General features: G+C 41.9%; 1 protein-coding gene across 1 annotated transcript; it reads left to right on the top strand.

The window, feature by feature from the left end:
- Positions 1-5,804: 5,804 nt before the first annotated feature.
- LOC146627506 (cytochrome P450 2J6-like) lies at positions 5,805-14,977 on the top strand. Its single transcript, XM_085358965.1, has 10 exons — positions 5,805-5,997; positions 9,008-9,170; positions 9,521-9,673; positions 9,783-9,943; positions 10,260-10,328; positions 10,437-10,541; positions 10,704-10,842; positions 11,421-11,506; positions 14,594-14,695; positions 14,783-14,977. Exons 1-10 carry the CDS (start codon positions 5,836-5,838, stop codon positions 14,966-14,968), a joined length of 1,326 nt encoding a protein of 441 aa, XP_085215091.1. The 5' UTR covers positions 5,805-5,835; the 3' UTR covers positions 14,969-14,977.
- The last annotated feature ends 7,217 nt before the right edge of the window (positions 14,978-22,194 follow it).

Raw genomic sequence — 22,194 nt, 5'->3', positions numbered from 1 at the left:
GGTCCATGGCGCAAAAAAGGTTGGAGACCGCTGATTAAGAGGACCCGAGGGAAGCTCGGAAAGCTAAGCAGAAGTTATTTGGAGAGTGACTGCCGTTGGTTGAAAAGAGGTAAAAAAAAAACTTCAGTGGTGTTGCACACTATTTTATATTATTTTTTAAAGTCATTATTCAATACATTGTTATTGTTAACCCTTTAAAGCCGGTCAGAGCAGCACGCTCCGTTTTGCGTAACTATTTTTAAATCCCTGTAGAACCTGAACCGTGTAAGCTAGCGCAATAATTTGTTTTGCATATGAAACCGGAGGAGTTGTACTTACATCTGATGCCATCAGCTTGTCCTCGGTCACGGTTTCCTTCCACATAAAGCTTTGCAAAAATTGCATAAAAAGCGCTTGCAGGAACAAAAACATAATATTCCAGAAACACGCTTTGCCGATCCGATCAGCTGTTCAGAACATTCTCCACAGTGAAACAGACGTCAGCGCGAACTGTCGCATGTCCGCCATTTCCTGGCCGAAACCGTAAGTGACGTCATTTTCGCGGAAATTGTAGTTTTTTACTTGTAGGCCTTAAAAGCCTATACTGGTGTTTTTATAAGTCATGTTTGACTTTTCTGAATAGTTTCTGGGATGCTTGGAACTCAAATTGCACTGCTGGAAATAGTTTATTTTGATGCACCTGCTGTTTTCTTTGCAAATTTGCATCATAGGATTGTTTTTTGTTTTTCCTGCAGTATATAAAAATTGCTGTATCTCCAAAATAAAACTATGAAGACACTCAAAATAAATTTCCTGTTGTTGTAAACTAGTTTGTGCAACTTTTTGTATTTAAAGTTTTGAGGGATAAGCCTCTTAAATTTCTCCAAGTAGAAATGTATGTAAACAAAACAAAAGCAATTTTCAATTTTTTTTGTAGTTTATTGCACTTTTTTGCAATTAATGCAGTTACTATGGACTTAATGCATACATATTAGTAAAATATGGGCTATAACAGTTGTATTGATGTATAGCAACTTGAAATGCTCCCACAAATGGCACTACAGCATGTAAAAAAAATAATATAAGCTCTGGCGGACTTGGTTCTATAGTAGGTCTTAAAGGGTTAAATAAATATCGTCGAATAATCGAGATCTCAATTTCAGTGAAAATAATCGTGATTATCATTTTTGCCATAATCGAGCAGCCCTATCTGTACGATTTGTGTAGGAAAAAATAAATGAAAGATCCCCGTACGCTCTTGCTGAGTGTCATTTTTATTTGATTTTGTTTATTTTTTGCCCCAAAACATTTGTGGAGCTTTGGGGGGGCATGGCTGTGAAACGTTTAATGACTACTGCTATTATCCATGAAGCAGAGTCTCCAAAACTCATTTTTGTCTTGCTTCTGTCTGAATCACTTTCTTCCACATAAAGGACGTGTCCAGCAACATCAGGGCTACAAACAACCAGTTAAATAATGAATGCTCTTTAAAAAAACCAAACCAATGGTTACCACATCCACTGAGAAACCATCAACTTAAACTTTACAACTTTGTAGTTCACATCAACGATAGTTAGTCTGATAACAGTCAGCATGGAAGTGTCATGGTTCTCGGTCCTTTTGACCCAGCATTTTGAGTTTTTGTGTTTCTACGTCATTTTTCTTTAAATCATGGTTTATAAACTCAGGATTTTGTAATCCTGAGTTTATTCCATGTTAGTTTCTTTTACATCCAGGTCCTCCTTGTGTCTCGGTCCTCTGTGTCCCTCTCTCTGTGTTCAGTGTCCTTGTCTTGTTTCCCTTTTCTGTTCCCGTGTTCCTCTCCTTGTGTTCCACGTCCTGTCATCACTTCTCACTGTTTCCTGTTTTATTTTGACAGCCTCGTTGATAGGTTTGCAGCATAAACCTATTCGCTGGAACGTTAAGGACAATTTAATTACACAGCAAAGCAAGACACGAGTGGGCAAAGTTCTTCATGTTTCTCGTGCACGGGAGAGAACCGGACAAACGCCGTTCCTTCGCTTGACCCCAGTTGCTCTTGTCTGCTCCCCCGTAACACTGCTCTTTTATTGAGGTTACATGAATATGCATAGGTGCATTAACATACGACGTATACATACAAACAAAGAGTACCTTGCCTGTGCGTTGTGTAAGTGTGTGCGTGTGTGCATGTGTGTGTGTGTGGGGGGGTCAGAGTGTGACCCCATAAACGACTTCCCTAACCCTGCTGGTTTGGAAGTCCAACAGTTCATCTAAACAAAAGGCACTTAGACTAAAACAGACATAGCTACGTTTATCCTACCATAAAACGATAAGAGAAGGTACGACCTCTCCCACGCTCCCAGAGTGTGGGTGTGAATGCCAGAGCCCTCTGGAATGCACACAACGTCTCTGCAGACTACTAAGGATCAAACCTCTATCAATCTACAACTAATTATAAAACTCTAAGCATATATAAGTAGATATTTCTAAGCATAAATGATAATCAACAATACAAATCCAACACTGGTGTTTGGTGTGTTTGTTCATTTGTGTCAGCTGTGTTCCCCGTGCATCTCCACTTCCCTCGTTACCCTCCTGTCTGTATTTATGTCTGTCCTGCATCACTGTCTCTCTCGTGGGTGTGTTTTTCCCTGCATGTTTCTCTGTATGTTGTGTTTATGTTCCTGTATTCCAGTTTAGATTAGCTTAGTATTGTATCTCCAGCACTCTGTCAATAAAGCTGTTTGAGTTTCTAGGTCCTGTGATTCTGCACTTGGGTCCTAACCTGCCTGCGTCACACAGCTGTTTCATGACAGGAAGTCACTTTAAAACTCAGATTAAATAATCTATGAACCAGGGTTAAAGGGCTGTGTCTTTTGGTTAGTTATTTTGTTCTAATTCTGATCTGATTTGACTTGTAAGTACTTTTTGTATTTTGTATTTTCGCTATTTGGTGATTTTGTGTAGTATTGTGCATGTTTGCATACATAGTCTGTGGAAATTCTGAATTTGTGAATACAGAACAAACAAATTCAGAGAAGAAAATATTAACAAGTCATAATTTTGTGCATGAAATATTGGTAAGTATGGTTAATGCAGGCATTTCTGGGTTCTGTTGTGTTCAGTTTTTCTAGAAGGAAGTACAGAAGAAATATGTGTCTTTTAAAAACATTTAAGTTGCTTCGGCAGTTAAAATTACAAGTGCTGGACTTCTCTGTGAAATCAGTCGTCTGTCTTCACACGAAAACATGACTCTGAATCGGGCTGTACAGTTTTATACCTCAAGAATAACACATTTTATTATGACTATCTTCTTCCGGAAGCAACATGGTGTCGCGTTCGAATTTTGAGGAAGAGACATACGACTGAAATTCCACAGTGGATCAACACAAATTATTTTATTAAAACACATATATGTGGTGAAGATCGGCTCTGCAAAACATCAAGCTCCATCTCCCCCTACAATAGGTGGGTGTAATATTTATACTTATGATGACCAGTACCTCGCGTCACTAAAACAGAACAGTTCCTCTTTCAGTTCCTCCAGATGCATCCTGTTATTCTGCTTGTCCAGACTTAAACAACACTTGCAGTCAGTTTACCCAGACAGGCTATGTGTCTGTGTCGTTACTCTAAGTGCACGACCCCCCCCCTCTACATCATCTGTGACCAGGCAAACTCCAGTGCAGCCTGCTGAATTCACACAGGCAATATGTAGTAAATTATACTGTAAACATGTAGGCAACCTTTCAATAGCTGAACTTTGCTCCATTGATCGGCCAGACATAGCTGGCCCGTAGCTTCAAACCATTAATTAACTTAACCGAGCTTCAACCCTTTAAGTATGCAATATGTGTATAACATGATTACAGTTGCACCTGCAATGAAAGATTATTATGTGCTTATGCTAACACCTGAAATACAGACTTTAATATAACCTCACCAGTTTCAATAAATGTGTCAATAAAATGATAACAATGATAAATCATAAATGATGCAACAGTAATAATAAGGATTATGAATAGTGACAGTAAAATAATATTTCATCTCGACAATGGCCTGCTGTCTCCCTATTGTCTTCTCTCCATCCACGTTCAACCTCGGATCTCCTCCTTTTCCTGGAATGACAGAGCCAGAAAAGAAAACACCTCCCTGCCTAGCCTTGATGAATTAATATCATCCTACTGATTCTATTTATTATCTAAGATCTGGACATTCTGTTCGGACTTCCTTTTCCCAGAAAATATCATCGTGACTGTCAACCAGTGTGATGTGTAAGCATGCTGCAAGAAGACGCTCTGTGCTCTACGTCAGTCTCAATATTTCAATTCAGTCGAAGCGCTGAATGAGGATCCCGACCCTCAAAAACACGGCAGCAAGCTAATGGGGGCGACCGTGGCTCAGGGGGTTGGGAAGCGCCGGTTCGATCCCCAGGCTCTCTGTCCTGGTCGTTGTGTCCTTGGGCAAGACACTTTACCCTACTTGCCTGCTGGTGTTGGCCAGAGGGGCCGATGGCGCGATATGGCAGCCTCGCTTCTGTCAGTCTGCCCCAGGGCAGCTGTGGCTACACCTGCAGCTGCCTCCACCAGTGTGTGAATGTGAGAGTGAATGAATAGTGACATTGTAAAGCGCTATATAAATGCAATCCATTATAATGAGCTGAAATGTGTATATAAAAATAATTAAAAAAAACAGCTTTACTTAATCATTCTAACAGTTCACATAGTTTGTGAATGAATTCCAATGGGTCTTCAAAAATGAGTTTGAGGATCTGCTACTTACTAGACACCCATATGGAAAAGACTTGCATAAGATGTGGCCTACTTCATATAGTGAATCATATAAGGCTCATATGATTTACTCATGAAAGTGGCCACTTTCATATATTGTTTTAATAAGTATCCAAAACATACAAGTTGTCACGGCTCGCAGTGGCAGACCGTGTGGAGAGTGTGAGGAGGACTCAGGTGCAGACACAAGTGAGGATACGGGAGTGAACTTAAACAAAAGCGAGCCTTTAATTGTGGCTGATGAACACAAAAGAAACAAGAGTGAGGGCAGCACAAGAGCAGTAACTAAACAGAAACCTAAACTGGGAACAAACTATGGTAAGGCTATGGGGTGGGAACACAGACGACGCGACACAGACTGCATGAAACACCGAGACTAAATACACATGAGGGATGATCAGGGGAAGTGGCCACACATGGGAGCACAGCTGACACACATGAACCTAACGACAGGACAGGAGAGGTGAAACTAAATACACTGACATTGAATACAGACTTTCAAAGTAAAACAGGAAACATGGAGATTAGACATGACATGAACTAAACATAACCATGCAGACATGACTCATGACAGGTAGACGCACGAACCAGGGAGACGGAGTACAGGGGAAGATGACAGAAGCGACAGCATGAACTTGACAACACAAGACACACAGACATAAACACATGAAGGGCAAGGGAGGCTTAATACAAGGGTGATATAATTACAAATGAGCTGGAATAACGTAATGAACCTAAACAAACAATAAACATCAAAATAGACTAAAACTCAAAACACTGGGTCGCACGACCCAGGACCATGACACAAGTTTCATTTATATAATTTTTCTAGGGATCTTATATCTGTTTTCACTCTTGTATGCTTTTCATACAAGTTTCACACAAGACAGAAAATTTATAAGATTTCTATATATATATCTTTTCCATATGGAAACCGTGCACAAATTTTTTTTTTTTAGCTTGACATGCTTTTATTTGAAAGTACACAAACAGAAAAGGGAGGGCCAACGACTGAACTACCCCTTTAAAAGAGGCTAACCATGTACACTACTCCTTTTTTCAGTGCATTCCTATCTGTCTCAACATGTTTGCTTCACTTGTGCTGCTATGGCTCTTCATTTGGATCGCCATCCTTCATCTCAAATCCCGGAGGCCCAAGAACTTTCCACCAGGACCTCTTAACGTGCCCCTACTGGGCAGCGTTTTTCACCTGAGCCTAGAGAACCCCTTGAAAGATTTTGAGAAGGTAATAAAAATGCTGTTTGTTGAATTGTGTTGTTTTATCATTTTAAGTAAGGAAAAATGGGCCATTCACATACAGGCACTTAACCCTTTAAAGCCGGTCGGAGCGGGCACGCTCTGTTTTGCGTAACTATTTTTAAATCCCGGTAGCTAATTTTTTTGCATATGAAACCGGAGTTATACTTACAGGGAGTGCAGAATTATTAGGCAAGTTGTATTTCTGAGGAATAATTTTATTATTGAACAACAACCATGTTCTCAATGAACCCAAAAAACTCATTAATATCAAAGCTGAATGTTTTTGGAAGTAGTTTTTAGTTTGTTTTTAGTTTTAGCTATTTTAGGGGGATATCTGTGTGTGCAGGTGACTATTACTGTGCATAATTATTAGGCAACTTAACAAAAAACAAATATATACCCATTTCAATTATTTATTTTTACCAGTGACACCAATATAACATCTCCACATTCACAAATATACATTTCTGACATTCAAAAACAAAACAAAAACAAATCAGCGACCAATATAGCCACCTTTCTTTGCAAGGACACTCAAAAGCCTGCCATCCATGGATTCTGTCAGTGTTTTGATCTGTTCACCATCAACATTGCGTGCAGCAGCAACCACAGCCTCCCAGACACTGTTCAGAGAGGTGTACTGTTTTCCCTCCTTGTAAATCTCACATTTGATGATGGTTCTCAATGGGGTTCAGATCAGGTGAACAAGGAGGCCATGTCATTAGTTTTTCTTCTTTTATACCCTTTCTTGCAGCCACGCTGTGGAGTACTTGGACGCGTGTGATGGAGCATTGTCCTGCATGAAAATCATGTTTTTCTTGAAGGATGCAGACTTCTTCCTGTACCACTGCTTGAAGAAGGTGTCTTCCAGAAACTGGCAGTAGGACTGGGAGTTGAGCTTGACTCCATCCTCAACCCGAAAAGGCCCCACAAGCTCATCTTTGATGATACCAGCCCAAACCAGTACTCCACCTTCACCTTGCTGGCGTCTGAGTGGGACTGGAGCTCTCTGCCCTTTACCAATCCAGCCACGGGCCCATCCATCTGGCCCATCAAGACTCACTCTCATTTCATCAGTCCATAAAACCTTAGAAAAACCAGTCTTGAGATATTTCTTGGCCCAGTCTTGACGTTTCAGCTTGTGTGTCTTGTTCAGTGGTGGTCGTCTTTCAGCCTTTCTTACCTTGGCCATGTCTCTGAGTATTGCACACCTTGTGCTTTTGGGCACTCCAGTGATGTTGCAGCTCTGAAATATGGCCAAACTGGTGGCAAGTGGCATCTTGGCAGCTGCACGCTTGACTTTTCTCAGTTCATGGGCAGTTATTTTGCGCCTTGGTTTTTCCACACGCTTCTTGCGACCCTGTTGACTATTTTGAATGAAACGCTTGATTGTTCGATGATCACGCTTCAGAAGCTTTGCAATTTTGAGACTGCTGCATCCCTCTGCAAGATATCTCACTGTTTTTGACTTTTCTGAGCCTGTCAAGTCCTTCTTTTGACCCATTTTGCCAAAGGAAAGGACGTTGCCTAATAATTATGTACACCTGATATAGGGTGTTGATGTCATTAGACCACACCCCTTCTCATTACCTAGATGCACATCACCTAATATGCTTAATTGGTAGTAGGCTTTCGAGCCTATACAGCTTGGAGTAAGACAACATGCATGAAGAGGATGATGTGGACAAAATACTCATTTGCCTAATAATTCTACACTCCCTGTACATCTTATGCCATCAGCTTGTCCTAAGTCACAGTTTCCTTCCACATATAGCTTTGCAAAAACTGCATAAAAAGCACTTGCAGCAACAAAAACACAATATTCCAGAAACACGCTTTGCCATCCAATCAGCTGTTCATAACACTTCCTACATTGGAATAGACGTCAGCGTGAACTTTTGCATGTCCGCCATGTCCTGGCCAAAACTGGAAGTGACGTCATTTTGCGGAAATGTAGTTTTTTACCATCAGGGCCTCATGAGCCTATACTGGTGTTTTTAAAAGTTATGTTTGACTTTATGTCTTTCTGTGTGGTTTCTGGGATGCTGAGGACTCATATTGCACTGCTGGAAATAGTTTATTTTGATGCACATGCTGCTTTTTTGCAAATTTGTTGTATAATATTTATTTTCATTTTTCCTGCAGTATATAAAAATTGGTGTATTTCAAAAATAAAACTATGAAGACAATCAAAATAAATTTCCTGTGGTGGGAAACTATTTTGTGCAACTTGTTTGGGATAAGCCTCTTAAATTTCCCTAACTAGAAATATATGTTAAAAAAACAAAAACGATTTTCAATTTTTTTTGTAGTTTATTGCACTTTTTTGCAATTTATGTAATTACTATGCACTTAATGCAGACATATTATTAAAATCTGGGCTATAATGGTTGTATTGATGTATAGCAACTTGAAATGCTCCCAAAAATGGCTCCAGAACATGTAAAAATATAATATAAGCTCTGGCGGACTTGGTTCTATGGTAGGTCTTAAAGGGTTAACAGTACTGATCTTACCTTTTTATTGTGATTGCCTAATATGTTGTTGGTATAAAACTGACTCTCTGCACAGTTGGCATTTACCCAGCCAATACAGATTGGACCTTACCTTCTTGATAAGTCAGTATTTGCCAACAGAGTTTTTCTGTATGTGTGAAGGGGGTTATCTTTATGTTTCTTTATATAAAATAATAAAAGAGCAGTATATGCTTCAAAAAATCAATTATTTTATTGAGTATAATTTGTCAATATAGCTTTACTAATATGCCACAAGCTGTGTCTAGCAGGATGCGTACACAGGGTCCTATTTTCAGGTCATAGTAGAAAAATATTAAGGACATAAATTACATTTAATTCAATTTTTTTCATAGCTGCTTTAGACCATATAAAATGTTAATTCCTCTGGTCGGTAAATATGTTTAAAGCCCCTTCAAAATGTAATATTCATCTGAGGGTGTGACGCATGGATTTCAAACATGTCATTTTGTTTCCTCCCAGCTGAGGAAGTCTTATGGAGATGTCTACAGTATTTTCATCGGTTGTAAACCAGCTGTAGTCATCAATGGTGTAAAGGCCATGAAGGAGGCTATGGTGACCAAGGCTGCTGATTTTGCTGGACGACCTCAAGGCTTGTTCATTAATGAGCTCAGTGATGGGAAAGGTAGAATTTACATCATATGTTATATGAGGTATAATGGAATAATAGTAAAATCTTCTTTATCAGAAATTCTAAGTGCGACTCAGAGTCAAATGTACGTTTTGGTGGGTGTTTTGTTGCTGCTTCTCCAGTGCCCCTGTCGTGACTTTCGCGTGCATCAAAACAAGCGAAACAGACTCACAGTGGTTTATGTTTCCTACCTGGGAAAGTTGATGTTGCTGATGTTTTACTGACTTTAAACTACACTGTGAGGATCAATTGTTCACTTACGTTTTAGGCCAAGAGGTTGGAGAGCTTTGGAACAGGGAACATTTTTGAGTTCTTTCTTCTTTATGTTGCTCAACCTGTTGTAGGAGTCATTATGGCAGATTATGGCTCTAAGTGGAGGGAACAGCGTCGCTTTGCTTTGATGACTTTGAGGAACTTTGGTCTGGGAAAGAATTCAATGGAGGAGAGAATTCATGACGAGATCAAACACATCATCAGTACCCTGGAAAAGAACGTTGGTATGTTCATCGATGGGTTCACGCAACAGTTTTGCACAGTGCTGTTGGTTTCAGAATATTGATTTGTACTCTCGTACAGTGCTGTCTTGTTTCATTATGTCTCCTACAGGTAAAACAATGAGCCCTAAGGTTATGTTTCATAATGCAGCCTCCAACATCATCTGCCAGGTTCTGTTTGCTAGACGCTACAAGTACGATGATGAGTTAATCAAACTGTTTGTTGAAGTCTTTACCGAGGTTTCAAAGATAGTCAATGGACCGTGGGCCACGGTGAGTAAAACTGACAGCAATGCTATCGAGGCAAAGTGTTTACAGTTTCCTAACAGGTCTGTGAGACTGCCTGGAGCATGCCAACATGGCTACAGTCTTCAGCTCAGTCTAGAGCTGAAGGTGAAACGTCTTCAAGATCAAAATCCACTGTGAAATCACTGCTATGCTCTTATTGTTTAGAAGTCAGAATGGACTTTGTATCGACTTGTTGACTGTCCATCCAACATAGTTTTGCCAGTCAAATAAAAATCTTAAAAGTTATCTTCAGCAATACGTCTTCTTCCACCAATTATGTTGTTTGGTTGTTTTTCTGCAGCTGTATGACTCTTTTCCTATAATACGTAACCTGCCACTGCCCTTCCAAAAGGCCTTTAAGAAAATGGAGGTAATGTTGAAGATCATTCTTAACACACGTTTGTACAATAAAGATAGAAACATACGCATGCACACTGTCAGTGAAAAACGAAAAGTAATGAAGAATTGCATGTTTTAGATTTATAAGAATCTTTCACGTCGCATGGTGAGCGAGCACAGAGAGACCCGAGTTCCCGGAGAGCCGCGAGACTTTATTGACTGCTACCTGGATGAACTGGAGAAGGTGTGTGAGCGTGAAAAGGAAAGCAATAAATAAATGGAAATTCTCAGTATTTACTCAGTATCTTGTTACACAAGTATAACACTCATACTCTTATATGTATGATAAGATACATTTTTGTCTTGCTTGAATGTTTCGTACAATTATCACTCTCTGCATTTTTAGAGAGTTGATGAAGAGTCTTCATTTTCAGAAGAAGAGCTCATTATGTACTCGCTGAATCTTCACTTCGCTGGGACTGACACCACCTCTAACACGCTTCTTACTGGTTTTCTTTACCTGATGAACTATCCACACATACAAGGTAATACAACTCCCCCCGTACTCATTTATAATCAAGAAAAATTCAACTTGTTGGCACATTTATAGTAAAATATTACACTACACTGCCGTGTTTTATTTGCGTTATCTGTGCACTAGATATTACTTTGTGCACACCAGATGTTTTTGTACGCTAGACTAAAACAAATGATTTTGATCCAAGATTTTGCTTTTTACTGTGAACAAAAAGAGTCCCTGCTAGAGCTGTGCTTTCACAATCTTTTAGTAATATGCAACAATTCCCATGTTAGAACCTAATAAGATATACTTAGAAGTAGCTGGAAATGGTCTATAAGCCTGTGAAATTACATATGAATTTGTCTTGATTTTTTTGTTTTGTTCATGTTAGGGTGTCGAAAAACAATGCAGAATTACAGCAAATGAAAAGCACCCATTATTAAAAACTTGACTAATCCTATGTTTAGTTCATCATTCACTCGTGGCATTTACCACATTGCTAATTTTCATTTTCTCTTTAAATATCATTAACTGTTGTTTGTTATGTAACATTTGTTTTTGACTTTCTTTACAACACATTGTATGATGCAACATCTCCCACAGAACGATGTCAGCACGAGATAGACCGAGTGTTAGACGGGAAGGACCGCGCCAGTTTTGAAGATAGACACAATATGCCCTACGTGCAGGTACAAATCATACAACATATGTCTGGTCATATGTTTACTCATATTTTACAATGAAGACAAGAAGACCCAAATGCAGGGTATTGCAGACTGAACATTTCAACTGGTTATGTCGCTGTAGTATTGTCATGATCGAGCCAGCGTTTTGAGTTTTCATTTATGTTGATGGTTTGCGTTTAAGTTCATTTAGTTATAAGCTTCTAGGTTTCCCAGTTACGGTTCATTGTTTATTAGATTATGTGGGCTCAAATTTTGGTCATAAATATTTTTTAACCTTGTAAACCCAAATATCTGAAAGTTTTATGTTTCCGCATCTATAGAGGAGAATTTGTGAGTGTGTAAAAAGGATTTGTGTTTGTAAAAGATATTTACACAAGTTACAAATTTTTTTGCTATGGTCTGCTTACAGATACAAAACAAAACAAAAACAGAAGCATTTATGTGTCGACTAGGCGTGCGACAATACACAAAATTGATGGTTCGGTTCGACACTTTGGTGTCATGGTTTGATATTTTTTCGATACAAAAAAATGTTCATGCCTTTTTTCATTTGCAATTTATTAGAATTATAAATATTTCTTTTACCTCAAAAGTACAATTTTTCAATTAAATGCTGCTGAAACAACAAAATAATCTTCTTCCTCCCAGTGTTATTTCCGCTCTGCGGGGTCCGCTTTTCTGCAAAGCCGCCTCCACTCAGCACGCTCAAGGGCGTCGTTCAGGTTGGCGCCAATCTTTACGTCGTCTTTAATTCGGTCCATCCATCGCCTTTTTGATCTGCCCCTTGGTCGCCGGCCTTGGGGGCTGAGTCGCACTGCTGTTCTTGCCACCAATTTTTTGTCACTTCTGACCACATGCCCGTACCATCGCAGTCGCGCTCCTTGCATCTTCTCCGTAATTGGTGCGATGCCCAGCCGCTTTCTGATGTCGATGTTCGTGACGTGGTCCCATCGTGTCAGGCCCAGGCACTATCGCAGCATCCGCATTTCCATTGTGTGAAGGGCCTGTTCGTGCTTTGCGGCGGCTGGCCAACACTGATCCGTAAATGGCCACAGGGTGCACAACGCTCTTGTAGATCTTCGACTTGAGGCGGTCAGGCATTCGTCGGTCGCACAGGACACCATTGACTTGGCTTCACTTCATCCAGGCCGCATTAATCCTGGCTCGTACGTCTGGCAGGATGTCGCCATCGTTGCTGATCATTGATCCGAGGTACTTGAAGTGAGATACTCTTGCCAGGTGCTGTCGGTTTGGGGGCCGGCTTCTAATTACTCAGTTTTTTTCAACCTCAGCCCGTACTCAATCAGGCGTGTCTTCCATTGCTATGTTTGGTGTTGCAGCTCCATTCGAGATTCAGCTGCGAGGAAGACATCATCAGCATTGAGGAGTGTCCAAGGGTGGGGAGCTTGGAGGTCAGCGGTCGCAGTGTCCATGCAGAGGATGAAGACAAGCGGGGACAGCACGGAGCCGTGGTGCACGCCCACAGTGATGTTGAAAGGTGGTGATGTTCCCACTGGGCTTCTGACTCTGCTGGTCACATTTCTGTACAAGAGCTTGATCCAATTGACGTAGGCCTCGGGGACCCTGTGTGATCGCAGAGAGTGCCAGATCAGGTCATGAGGGACTCGGTCGAAAGCCTTTTCCTGGTCGAGGAAGACCATATAGATGGTCTTCTTCTCTCGGTGCTTCTCCAACAGCAGGCGGGCCTCATAGATGGCATCTATTGTGCCGCATCCTTTGACGAAGCCACACTGGTTGGGCGTTATTGTGACGATTTCTTGCAGCCTGGCGTTGATGATCAGCTCGAAAATCTTCATGGTGTGGCACAGGAGTCGAATTGGGCGGTAATTGAGAAATACTTGCTCCAACGTTTGAGAATGATGGGCAGGTCATGGAGGATCTGATGGTTGGCATCCTTGATGTGTTTGACCTGGCCGATGTCCTGCGTTGCTCGATGGCGGTTTCTGGCGAGGCGGTAGATTTTGTTCGCTCCCCCAGGCATGTCCAGTTCTTTGTAGAGTTTGTTATAATGTGACGCCTTTGCCGCTACTATTGCCTTCTTCGTGGCCGATTGAAGGGCCCTGTAGTGTTGATAGTCGCCATCGTTGCGAGACTGAAGCCACATCTTGAATGCTGTCTGATTGTTTGCTGCACGCTGTCATTGACAGCAATAAAAGTTGCAATTGCCCTGTCTATTTCTTTTGCCCTCTTATAACCATGTGCTAACGGCTGTCTAAATGACTCGGGTAGAGTTTGTAGCATGTGTGCTTGTTGTTGTTTTTGTCTGCTTCCACTTGTCTTTGCACTAGGGTGATGTCGACATAAATGTGCAGTCATATTCGTTGTGTTCCCACCGATGGAATTGAGCATTGCGTGACACAATCCAACATACTGTTGTACTTTTGTCCATGACGTGTTTACCATCAGGGTCATGCTTCACATGAAAACCAAAATAGTTCCAAACGCCAGATCTGAACGATGGTGCGGGAGGTTCAATTTCGGGTAGCGTTGAGGCAGTTGCCATGTTGCAACGAGCTTAACTTCTGTCTCGCTAGCTTGAGTGAATGCATATGGGCGGTGCTTAGTGGATCTGTGCTCGACAATGCAGCCTAGGCGGAGTAGTCAAACGCAGATCCACTGAACTCTCAACACAGACAGCATCATCAGAAGAAAAGTTGATAAAATAAATGAAAAATTTTGTATTGTTCGATACATATGCGTACCGAACCGAAAGCACTGTATCCAACAGTTCAATACAAACACATGTATTGTTGCACCCCTAGTGTTGACAATGCACAACTTTCAAGGATAGAAGACATACTAAAGACAGAGACAAGAAGACTCACATTAAACATGAAGACGGAGACAAATGCTTTGCAATGGACCTTATGCTTCTCACCTTATAACATCTGGGAGAGGCTTCGGACAAAGTTTGCTTTGTCATTGATTGAAGCCATTGATTTGGATAGCTGTTGTAATCATTCATTCATTACAATCTCTTTATAGAGAGAAACTAGATAACTGCTAGTACTAGTGAGCCTGCACTGTTTGTCTTTTGCTCTATGCTACATAAAACATGTCTTAATCCAGGCAGTGATTCATGAAGTACAGAGGGTTGCCAACACTGTTCCTCTCAGCGTCTTCCACTGCACCACCAGGGACACAGAGCTCATGGGATATTCCATTCCCAGGGTAAGAGGCAACCGGCTATATAGGTTTTAGGAATAGAGGCAATGAAGAGTTTTCTTAATGTCTTTTATTGTTTTGGTGTTTTTTCAGGGTACAGTAATTATCCAGAATCTGACCTCAGTACTCAACGAGGACGGACAGTGGAAATTCCCTCATGAATTCAACCCAGAAAACTTCCTCAAGGCGCTTCATAGATACAGGGAAAAACCCAACAATCATATGAGCCCCTATGAGCAAGCACTTTGGCGACAGTGGGAAGGAAAAACTCCCTTTTAACAGGAAGAAACCTCCGGCAGAACCAGGCTCAGGGAGGGGCGGGGCCATCTGCTGTGATTGGTTGGGGTGAGAGAAGGAAGACAGGATAAAGACATGCTGTGGAAGAGAGACAGAGGTTAATAACAGATATGATTCAGTGCAGAGAGGTCTGTTAACACATAGTGAGTGAGAAAGGTGACTGGAAAGGAAAAACTCAATGCATCATGGGAATCCCCAGCAGCCTACGTCTATTGCAGCATAACTAAGGGAGGATCCAGGGTCACCTGAGGGAAGCCAATGCAGGATCTGGAGAAGCCTATTGCTGGCCTAGAGGGGGTAAAGTTTAATATCTTTTCTAATATTTTAAATATATAAAACAATTCTACAATTTTTTTAATATATGCATTCATTGATGTACACACTGATAGGTTTGTCTGAGATTCCTGCATCTTTAATTGTTTCCTGGTGTTAGTTTTTGTTTTCCGTTCTCTCTAAAAATAAAATATTAGATGGGATTAGATAAAACTTTATTAATCCCTCCGGTGGGTTCCTCCGGGAAATTCGGTAAGCTGCATACAGGTTAATAAGGGAAATGACTGTTTTTAGTCTAGATATAATGATACTCACTTGTTGAATAAATATCTTAAAAGATGAATGAAAATAAAGTTGAATATGCCAAAGGTTTTTTTTTCGTGGTAGTTATTTCACTCGGCTGTTTGTCTGCCCGAGCTGATGAGCTGAGCTCCTCACAGAACAGAGGGGGCTTGGCTCTGTGACCTGATGGTCAGTTATTTATCAAAAAATCTAACTTAAAAGAATAAAAATGCTCTGCAGAGCTGCTGTGAGGTGATTTTAGTCCAAACAAGGTCACTCGTTTGGACTAAATCTTTACGACGACGATAACTTTTTAAAATCAACTGTAAATCAATGTTACAGTGTCTCATAATTGCACTGAATCTGAATTTCATACCCTATTTTTATAAAACATGCCACTTTATCTCCCCCAGCTGGCTGAACACTATGGTAACATCTACAGCCTTTTTATTGGTCCCAGGCCTGCGGTTGTTATCATTGGGCCTTAAAGGAGGCCCTGATCCACAAAGCTGCTGACTTCTCTGGCAGACCACAACACCTAATGTACAATCATGCTGCACAAGTGAAAGGTACGATAGCTTTCTGTGACTTTCTGTCTCTTTATGCAGCCCCCGCAGACATGTTTCATCTCGTCTCAATTTTTACACCAGATCCTCTTCCTGATACAGCTCCCAAGGGATTTGTGTCTCTTCCAATCAATCAATCAATCAATCAATCAATCAATCAATCAATCAATCAATCAATCAATCAATCAATCAATCAATCAATCAATCAATCAAAGCTTTATTCGCCACATGCAGGTTGCCCTGCAGTGAAATGGGACCCCACCCTCCCGACCTTACACACACAATACAGACATCACATGGGGATACAGGTCGGAGATCGGTAGCGTTACAGAAAAAACACTGAAATATACACTACAATGGGAAAGTACAAGAGGAAAAAAAGAGACCTCTACTCATGCTGTGCTTCCATGGTAGGACAGCATGAGAACAGGAAACAAAAAAACTCCTCTGCACAAAAAGCACATAAATGTCCACAGCACAACTTTGTGAAAGACATGACAAGTCACAGGATTGGGTGGGGGGTGAGGAGTAATCCGAAGCGAACACAGCAGCCGCCCTGCACAGCGCTACCATTCCAGCGCGGCGCACAGACCCGCCGTGTTCCCCCGCAGGAAACAAGCATCGAAGGCGTTTGGAAAGGGAGGGGGATGAGTGTGTGCTTATCAGTGTAAGTGTATGTGTGTGTGTGTGTGTGTGTGTGTGTGTGTGTGTGTGTGTGTGTGTGTGTGTGTGTCCAGAGTTCAGCTGAGACAGTGTCCTTCGCCCTATCATGCTAAGTAAACAGTCTTCCAGCCAACCCAGGTGGCCTTGCATGGAATGGGGGGAGCAGTCTAAACACAGTCGTTATCAGGGTGTTGTTGTTCAGCTCCAGCCTTGAGGCCGCAGCTGGCGCCGAAGGGGTCTCCGCATGAAGTGATGATGGTTTTTACTTTAGTGCGAACAACTCACATGAATTTCAAAGCTGTTCTACAGTCCGACACTGGTCTCTCAATCTCCCGTTGGAGAGCCGCGAGCTTCCTATGATGTTATCAAACTTACGTTCCGTGATGTTGTCGTTCTTTTTGCTCAAAGAGCCGATTCTGAGAACTCACGACCGCAGTGCACTTCCCCAAGATGTGATCGAATTTGCGCTCAAAGTTGTTATTCGAGCGAGCCCCTCCAGATGTAATCCAGTTTTTCACTCAGAGATCTTATTCTGAGTATTCACAGCAGCCGTAGCCTCTCCAAGATCTTCTCCGTGCTGCACTCAATGAGCCCATTTTGAGAAACTCACGCCTCTCCCATCATTTCAATCCCAGCGGGCAGCCGGTTTGAACAGCCGGTTCCGCTTCCTTAATTCTTCGATAAGTCAGGGTCAAGCCAGCTCCGATCAGCCAGAACCCTGTTACCATGGTTCCGAATAGGTAGATATCTTCAGCAGTCAGGCTCACCCGAGCCCAGACTTCTAGTTGAGAAAGGGGTGTCAATTGCATTCAGGGACCAGTTGATCAAATCCATAATTCCTCTTTTAGGTTTTAGAGAACAGACTGTGAGAGAGTGTTCCAGGGAAAAGTACACGAGACAGGACAAGGACACAAGAGGCTAAGCAGCGAAGATAAGGGGAAGAGGAGAGGAGAAAAGTGCGACCGCCTTCGCCGTGAGCCAAACGAAGTTTGGAACTGAACTGCATAACTTTTGCTTGTGAGGTGAATGTGTAAACCACTAAACTATGAAAATGTAACTGCTGTGGTCCTCCGTTTGTTATTTTAATGGTAAAGGAGTAAGAGCACAATGACAGCCTCGGGTCTCAGAGTTGCATCGGATAACAGTGGCCACTGGAAATGTAATGCAGACGTATTAGTCTGCATGTGGTTGGAGTGCAAGATTAAAATAAATTAAGTGGGAATACTTTCTGTGGTGACATGAATGTGATGTAAATACTGTGAAACAAAGTAAATGCTGAATGTCAAAACTCCTTACACTGGCACCATCTGGTGGTAGCAGTGAGAACAACAGGTGATGTGCTTGTAATTACTGAAACATAATTAAAGGGATAAAAGTTTCCGTTTTTGCATGTAGCTCACCCTCCAGGAGTGGTTTTAGCAGATTACAGTCCCGGTTAGAGCACAGACGCTTCTGCCTGATGACCCTGAGAAACTTTGGTCTGGGGAAACAGTCCATGGAGCAGAGGATTCTCGGAGAAATGCAGCACGCTGTGAAGCTTCTGCAGGAAAGCGTTGGTATGCTTTTCTCCAGCAGTGAGTAACTAATTGTTTTTGTTGCTCTGTTTTTAATGACGTGTGTGACTAAAAACGTCTGTTCACATTGTTTCTCCAGGTAGGACCACAGACCTTCAGCTGCTGTTCCACACTGGAGCCTCAAACATCATCTGCCAAGTTCTGTTTGCTGAGCAACGAGGATGAATTCATCAAGTTTTCTGTTCGTCTTTTTCATGAGACATCCAAATTAATCGCTGGGGCACGGTGAGCTGCTTTCATAGTGACGCCTCTGAATATCATGCTGTCACTAATATTATGCAGAATAAATACAATCTGCAAACAAGGTCACACCATAACAAGACCTTCAGTAAAATTACATTTCATCACTTTTTTCATCTGTACAGACTTCCTGTGGTGCGCACCTTCCCGCTGCCTTTCCCGAAAGCCTTCAAGTATTTCAGGCTATGTTTTGGAAAGTTTTGATTTGCAAAACTTTTGTAAATAATCCTTATTTTATGTTTTAATGCAGAGACAATAGCAAAGCTGTCATATGTTTGATGATATACTCCTGTAGAAGTGAAGGAGCTGACAGGTGAAACCTCTTCCTTAGATGAACATGATCAATAATCATGTATAACCACTATATTAAAAATCAAATATTCTCATTCAAACCAGGAAAATGTTCGTATTAAAAATTAAAATTATGTCACTTGAAATTGAAATGTTGAGGTGACCACATGTGACCACATTGAGGCACATTTGAATCAGGCACAAATGACACAAGCACTGAGTGCTAGCTCTCCATATATTTTCAAACATTTCCCCCAAAAGCAAGAAAAAGCCCCAAAATTCTGTTATTTTACTGGACGTAGTATGATGCAACACAGGATCAACAATACAGCACCTGCAGTATTAAGTGTGAGTCAGTTTTATCCATGTGTTTAAAAACATCCATGTCAGCATGACACACGGTGCAGTCATCGAAACAGCTCATCAAAGCTTTTTTCCTGTTAGATCGCCCATGAAAGAGATTTGGAGAAGTTGACAGAGAACAAAAAGAGCAAAGTTCCCGGTAAACCACGTCGTTTATAGATTGCTACCTGGAACCTGGATGAACTGGACAAGGTGTGTGTGTGTGTGTGTGTGTGTGTGTGTGTGTGTGTGTGTGTGTGTGTGTGTGTGTGTGTGTGTGTGTGTGTGTGTGTGTGTTTGCTGTCTCCTGCTCAAACATTTCAGTGTAAACAACTGATTAAAAAAACACTGACGCACTCGTTTCCTCTCGTCTGTTCATCAAGAGAGGAAACGACGGCTCGTTGTTTTCTGAAGACCAGCTTTCACTGCGCACCGTCACTATGCTGGAACTGACCCACCTGCAAACACCATGCTTGTTGCAATCCTCTACCTGATGAATTAGCGCGAGGTGCAGGGTATGCTTTTTATACAGTGTCTCGTTTAGCCAAGGATTAGCTGCATGTTTGATGCTTTGTGACCTGCAAAACTAACGACATCTTAATAATAATAAATAATAATAATAATACATTTTATTTAAAAGCGTCTTTCAAAACACCCAAGGACACTGTACAGAACAAACAATACAGCCATAAAAACAGGAAATAAACACAATAATAAAAAAAATGTTTACGAGCATGGAGAAGTTATATAGAGAAGGCTATCTTGAACAGGTGGGCTTTGAAGGTGGACTTAAAAAGAGGGAATGAACTGATGTTTCTGAGGTCGGGGCATAGGGAATTCCAAAGTCGAGGGGCAGAGCGACTAAAAGCCCTGCCTCCCATGGTGAAAGGAAGACGAAAGGAAGGAACAGAAAGAAAAAGAGAAAAGGAGGATCTGAGGCACCGGGATGGGATGGAGATCTGTACCAAATCAGAGAGGTATGGTATGAATAGCCTTATAATAGACTATAAAGGAGTATTTTAAAATTAATGCAAAGTTTAACCGCTAGCCAGTGAAGCTGCTTCAGGATAGGGGTGATGTGGTGGGTAGGGGGAGTCCTAGTGATAATACGGGCAGCAGAGCTCTAATCCTGCAGGGATGATGGAATGTGTGTGAGTTTGGGGTATCACGCTTGGTAAACATGTGTTACCATCCTGCAAGGATTCGCTGTGTACCGGCTGATATGAAAACCAGATTTACAAAATATGTAGACGATAAGGAGAATCAGCACCTCCAAATCCGAGGCCATGGTCCTCAGCTGGAAAGGAGTGGAGTGCCCACTCTGGGTTAGGAATGGGTTCCTACCCGGAGTGGAGGAGTTTAAGTATCTCAGGGTTTTGTTGAGTGCGGGAGAAGGGAGCGGGACGCTGACAGACTGATTGGTGACGTGGACACTGTGCTGGTCCACTGTGGTGAAGAGAGAGCTCAGTGTAAAAGCAAAGTTCTCAATTTACCAGTTAATCTGCGTCCCCACCCTCACCTACAGTTTGAGCTGTGGATGGTGACTGAAAGAACGAGATTGCGGATACAAGCGGCAGAAATGAGCTTCCTCTGAAGGGTTTCTGGCCTCTGCCTTAGAGATGGGGACTCAGGATAGAGCTGCTCCTCCACATCGAAAGGAGCCAGCTGAGGTGGTTCGGGCATCTGACAAGGATGCCCCCTGGGCGCCTCCTGGGTGAGGTGTTCCAGGCATGTCCCACCGGGAGGAGGCCCCGGGGCAGACCCAGGACACGCTGGAGAGATTATATCTCTCGGCTGGCCTGGGAACGCCTTGGTGTTCCCCCGGATAAGCTGGAGAGGGGTGGCTGAGGAAAGGGAGGTCTGGGCTTCTCTGTTTATGCTGCTGCCCCCACGACCCAACCCGGATAAGTGGAAGAAGATCGATGGATGGATGGATGGATGGATGGATGGATGGATGGACGGACACCACCAACATAGCATTTGAATGCAAAGCAAGGAGATCTGCTCATTAACTAACCTCCTTTAATTGGCCTGTAATTAGTATTTTGAGGCCATAACAGACGTCGGTCAGCCAGGACAAACTGACACCAGGTGCAGCTACTAACGTCTTTGGAATTGTGGTTGTATACACAGCTTAAAGATAACTGTGTTTCTCCGAGCATTGTCAGCAGGAAATAGACATAGCTGTGGATGGGAAGGATCAAGCCAGTTTTGAAGATGCTCTGTGTGCAGGTAGATTCAATTTTGTTTATTTATTTATTTAGACAGACTATTAACCCGTCATTGCTTTAAAGTCACCAATAAGACAAACAGGTACAATAAATGTAGCCTGAATATTTACATAGTCTGAAATAATGTATTATAGAAGGATGCTGCTGTTTCTTTGATGTGGTAACAACATAGTGTCATATTTGTCATGCAGGCTGTTATTCACGAGGTCCGGAGGATGGCTAATATTGCTCCCCTCAGCATTTTTCACCGCACTACTAAAGACACTGAGTTAATGGCGTACTCGATAGCCAAGCTAAATATGAAAGAAACAGAAATAATTTTCTTGAATAAAACATTTGAGAAAATGTTACTGCTGTGCTAAACAGCTGAGAGAAAAGTGAGGGCAGCAGTTATCGTTTTTACAATAACGTATATTTACAGCATTGGAAAATGTATGAAAGCATATGTGAGGTGATGAGGGTCATCTTTGTATTCTTTAGGGAACCATCGTCATCCCCAACCTGTCATCGGTGCTTTTTGAGGAGGGGCAGAAACTTCCTCAGTGTCAGTGGAGGGTTTGTTAGACCAGAAGCCTTCGTGCTTTCTGTGCTGCTGCACAAAAGATGTCAAATGGTCTCTCTGGTTCTTACTAACCACCAGAAGATTACAGGCTACCCTTCATTATCCTTCAGTTTCACAAAATGCTACGTGTGGGTTTTTTGCGAGGTTGTTGGTGTGAAGTTGAAATAAACAATAGCTAATAGTC

This window comes from Diplotaxodon limnothrissa, linkage group LG7 (genome assembly GCF_057381915.1).
Source record: "Diplotaxodon limnothrissa isolate DT_005_m linkage group LG7, D_limnothrissa_male_GT1.1, whole genome shotgun sequence".
NCBI classification, from domain to species: Eukaryota; Metazoa; Chordata; class Actinopteri; order Cichliformes; family Cichlidae; genus Diplotaxodon; species Diplotaxodon limnothrissa.
The sequence above is the reverse complement of the archived record's forward strand: the minus strand, read 5'-3'. Positions and strand labels throughout refer to the sequence as shown.